The sequence below is a fragment of the Bison bison genome, unplaced genomic scaffold, assembly GCF_000754665.1.
Source record: "Bison bison bison isolate TAMUID 2011002044 unplaced genomic scaffold, Bison_UMD1.0 scf7180017864035, whole genome shotgun sequence".
Taxonomy (NCBI): Eukaryota; Metazoa; Chordata; class Mammalia; order Artiodactyla; family Bovidae; genus Bison; species Bison bison.
The window spans coordinates 6475797-6480646 of NW_011494607.1; the positions used below are offsets into that span (position 1 = coordinate 6475797).

Consider the following 4850-nt stretch of genomic DNA (forward strand, 5'->3'; position numbering starts at 1 on the left):
GAAACTCAGATAAATAGAGCATCTCTTAAAAGTTTGATGAAGCTGAATTAGTTTTGACTTTTTTATTGCACACTTGCAAAATTAATGCATTTCCTAATTGTCTCTGTAATCAGATTGAAATTTCTAAAGTTTTCTGTTGCTTGTTCATGCTCCCAATCTTATAATTGGAATGGAAAAGACTTTTTCTTGGTCTATCTCACAAACCTCAAGAACCGAAGAAACACATATCTAAGGATAAATATTTGAAGAAAAAAAACAATTTTATTTCATTTTATTTAAGAGGAAGGGGTCAAAATGTAGAGATTAACACACGGGACACTGGGAGAAATGTAGAGAGGTTTCCCTAAGCAGCTAGTAGATGGTTCCTCTGGGATCTGAACCCAGGTCTGTCTAGTTCCAGAGCCCATACTCTTTCAGTATTATAGCCTGGTCTCAAATATAAATTCATATTTAAACATTATACAAAGAGGGTAAGGTACCCGTGGGTAAGAAAACATTTGATTTACAAAAACCAGGGAGTTGTTGATGGCACAAGTGCCCTGGAAGAACTAGAGAAACACAGACATTTAAAAGCGAGCACATCCATGGACTTCCCTGGTGGTCCAGAGGTTAAGACCCCACACTCCCACTGCAGGGGACGTGGGTTTGATCCCTGGTCAGGGAAACTAAGATCCCACATGCCAAAGGAAGATACAGACTATCTTAGGAATAATTGCCCCATTTGATTGTTAGTGAAATTATCATTTCCTTTTATTTTCTGTATCTAAAATATAAATGATGCTCATTTCCTCTCTTCTTGGTTTTTGTGCTATATGCAGGAGAAGGTAAATTTAGAGCTAAATCTTATCCAAGCCGGAGATTTAGATTCCTGTTCTCTGCCTTTCAACTCCCACTTCATCCAAAGACCTTCACCATCACTCTTTACCGGCTCTTGCCCTCGTCCTCTGCTAAAATCATTATGTCTGTTGGGTCTAATCCACATCAATCTTCAACCCTTCTTAAAACTGCTGAAACACTGGTTTTTCTTGGGCCCAATGTCATAGAGTCATATCAGAGGATTTGATTTTTATTCTAACCAGTAGTCATCAGTTGTGAATATTCCTATGCAGATTTTGATTGACTTGTTGTCATGAGTACAAATTTATATTTAACTTTACAGCTATGTATTCAATAAATGTCACTATCTTATTTACTGCCCAGCTTAATGACAGCTATCCAGTAGACAGATGACAGATAGAGAGACAAAGAGATAAATAGAGAACACAAATGTTAACCAAAAGTAAACACATCTTTTTAAATATAGACATCTCTGGGCTTGGTGATAATGCTGTTTCACAGCTGATTTACTGTATTACTCTGAGAATAATTAGCCATAAACATCAAAGGAATGTTATATGTTTTTTTCTCTCTTTTCTCCAAAGAAACACACAGTGGGATATGTAAGATGTCAGAAATAATTAGACAAAATTGCACAATCCCATTGTGATACTAAAATATCTCTGGAGTTGAATATTTGCTGTGAAACCTTAAAATCTGGTTTGAAAGATGCTTATTATAAACAGTGTATTTTTTCTTTAAAGGTAATGGTCCCAGAATTTTTAAAGCATGGTATTATGTGACTATATGGTTCCAAGTGTGAAAAGATGTATAAAGATAAATGAGAAAGTCATCTGGGTGGCAAGATAGACTTAAAATTCTGTAATGTCGCCCTCAGAAAGAGTTTGGGAACTTAAAAAAGTAGCATTTGAATAATAATATAGGGATGAAATTTATTGGTGAACATAACAGAAAAGAAACTGACTCACAGATATAGAGAACTAGTGGTTACCAGTGGGGAGAAGGAAGAAAGGAGGGGCAATCTAGAGGATTAAAAGATACCGAACAAACTACTATTATATAAGATAAGCTACAAGGATAGGGACTTCCCTGGCAGACCAGGGTAAGACTTCGCCTTCCAATGTAGGGGATGAGGGTTTAATCCCTGGTCAAGGAGGTAAGATCCCACATGATTTGTGGCCAAAAAACCAAAACATACAACAGAAGCAATGTTGTAACAAATTCAATAGTTTTTAAATGGTCCATTTTTTTTTTTTAATCCTTTTTGAAAAAAAGCTACAGGGGGCTTCCCGGTGGCTCAGCAGTAAAGAATCCACCTACCAGTGCAGGAGACATTGGTTCAATCCCTGGTCCAGGACGATCCTGCATGCCACAGAGCAACTAAGCCCAGGAGCCACAACTACAGATGCCCGCACACCTAGACCCCGTGCTCTGCAACACAAGAAGCCACAGCAATGCAAAGCCCATGCCCTACAACTAGAAAGTAGCCCCTGGTTGCCAAAACTAGGGAAAAAGTCTATGCAGCAATGAAGACCCAGGACAGCCAAAAATAAATAAATAAATAAATAAATAAAATTTTTAAAATGCTGCATGGATATATTGTACAGCACAGGGACTACAGCTAATACTTTTTAATAACTGTACATAGAGTATAACCTTTAAAAATTGTAAATCACCATATTGTACATTTATAACATATTATATATTAACTATACTTCCATTTTTTAAAAAGAGGGAGTTTACATTCAGAGAAGAAAAAATATATATCAAAAACATGTAAAGATTTTATGAATACTGAAATACTGTCATTTGTCTTCCAGGTGAAAGAACATGGCTTTTTCATTCAGACTATAGCATACAGTACTGTGGTTTTTCTATTTACCCACACAAAATGGAACCCAAGAGACGACACAGCTGAGGAAATTACAGAGTCTTTACCAATGAAAGACATTCAAGTCTGCGTAGTTTTCAGCTGAAACAAATAACCACCAGCTTCTCCACAGCATAGATTAGAACAGGGGAAAATGAACATCACTAACTGTACCCCGGAAGCCAGTGTGGCTGTGAGACCCAAGACCATTACGGAGAAGATGCTCATTTCTGTGACTCTGGTGATCATCACCACCCTGACCATGCTGCTAAACTCCGCCGTGATCATGGCCATCTGCACCACCAAGAAGCTCCACCAGCCTGCCAACTACCTGATCTGTTCTCTAGCCGTGACGGATCTCCTGGTGGCTGTGCTTGTCATGCCCTTGAGCATCATGTACATTGTCATGGACAGCTGGAAGCTGGGGTACTTCATCTGCGAGGTGTGGCTGAGTGTGGATATGACCTGCTGCACCTGCTCCATCCTTCATCTCTGTGTGATCGCCCTGGACAGGTACTGGGCCATCACCAATGCTATCGAGTACGCCAGGAAGAGGACTGCCAAGAGGGCCGGGCTGATGATCCTCACGGTCTGGACCATCTCCATCTTCATCTCCATGCCCCCTCTGTTCTGGAGGAGCCACCGCAGACTCAGCCCGCCCCCCAGTCAGTGCACCATCCGGCACGACCACGTCATCTACACCATCTACTCCACACTTGGGGCATTCTACATTCCCTTGACTTTGATACTGATTCTCTATTACCGGATTTACCATGCAGCCAAGAGCCTTTACCAGAAAAGAGGTTCAAGCCGGCATTTAAGCAACAGAAGCACAGATAGCCAAAATTCGTTCGCCAGTTGCAAACTGACACAGACGTTCTGTGTGTCTGACTTCTCCACCTCAGACCCTACCACAGAGTTTGAGAAGATCCACACCTCCATTAGGATTCCTCCCTTTGACAATGACCTAGATTACCCAGGAGAACGCCAACAAATCTCCAGCACCAGGGAGCGCAAGGCAGCACGAATCCTGGGTCTGATTTTGGGTGCATTCATCTTATCCTGGCTGCCATTCTTCATCAAAGAGTTGATCGTAGGTCTGAGCACCTACGCTGTGTCCTCCGAAGTGGCTGATTTTTTGACCTGGCTTGGTTATGTGAATTCTCTGATCAACCCTCTGCTCTACACAAGTTTCAATGAAGACTTTAAACTGGCTTTTAAAAAGCTTATTCGGTGCCGAGAACATACTTAGATTGTAAAAACTCAGAAGGCTTGACTTTTAGCAGCCTCGTGAGTGCACAGGGGTAAGGGATATAGCTTATTAATTCTTGAACATAGTTGGTTCAGGAGAGTTTGTGAGTACGTGTGGTCTTGTTTTGTCTTTTTTTTCTTTTCCTGTTTTGTTATTTCATGTGCTGTTTTCTACCTCTGGTCTTATTTGTGGTACATAATTTCAAATAAACACTATCAAACAAAAACAGAAATTTCATAGCAGTAATAATAGGCTGAAATAGTACATACTTTTTATTTCTTTAGCCATTTCAGTTAACCCAGCAATTAAAGAATGCCAAAATAAATCTTCATTTGCAGAATTCTTTATTACTTATGTATCAAATACACGATGACCTGCCTTGGTGTGTGGCATTAATTCTGAGGTTATGGATCCAAACGCTTAAAAATTCCATTGGGTATTGCATGATAACATAAAGGATTTTTTTTTAAGTTGTGCGGTGTCATCTACTGCTTGCAGATCTGACCTGAAGTCATTCCTTATGACTACATGGCCTGCACCTTTCTGGCAGTATAGCTGCCTCTTAGTGCTCTTAGTTCACGATTAAATAAGCATCTTCATTCTCTAAAAAGAACCTAGAATGAATGTGCTAATACTTTCCTAGGCCTTTGACTATGAATGTGAAACATAAGCAAATAATATTATGAAACAATTATCAAAACTGGTCGCTTTGTTGTTGACACATCGGGCCTCCTCTAGTTCTCAGAAGCATCACAGCAAAACTTCGGATACACTCTCCCATTCTAGCAGGATTAAAGTGGGAGCACATGCCAAACTGGAGAACTTTTAAAGCAACATTAAGCTACTGTACCCATTAAGGGATGTATTGATCAGATGAGGGAATACATTACC

General features: G+C 39.9%; 1 protein-coding gene across 1 annotated transcript; it reads left to right on the forward strand.

Moving 5' to 3' along the window:
• The first annotated feature begins 2830 nt into the window (after positions 1-2830).
• On the forward strand, positions 2831-3959 carry HTR1E (5-hydroxytryptamine (serotonin) receptor 1E, G protein-coupled). The gene has a single exon (XM_010834671.1). It carries the CDS (start codon positions 2862-2864, stop codon positions 3957-3959), a length of 1098 nt encoding a protein of 365 aa, XP_010832973.1. The 5' UTR covers positions 2831-2861.
• The last annotated feature ends 891 nt before the right edge of the window (positions 3960-4850 follow it).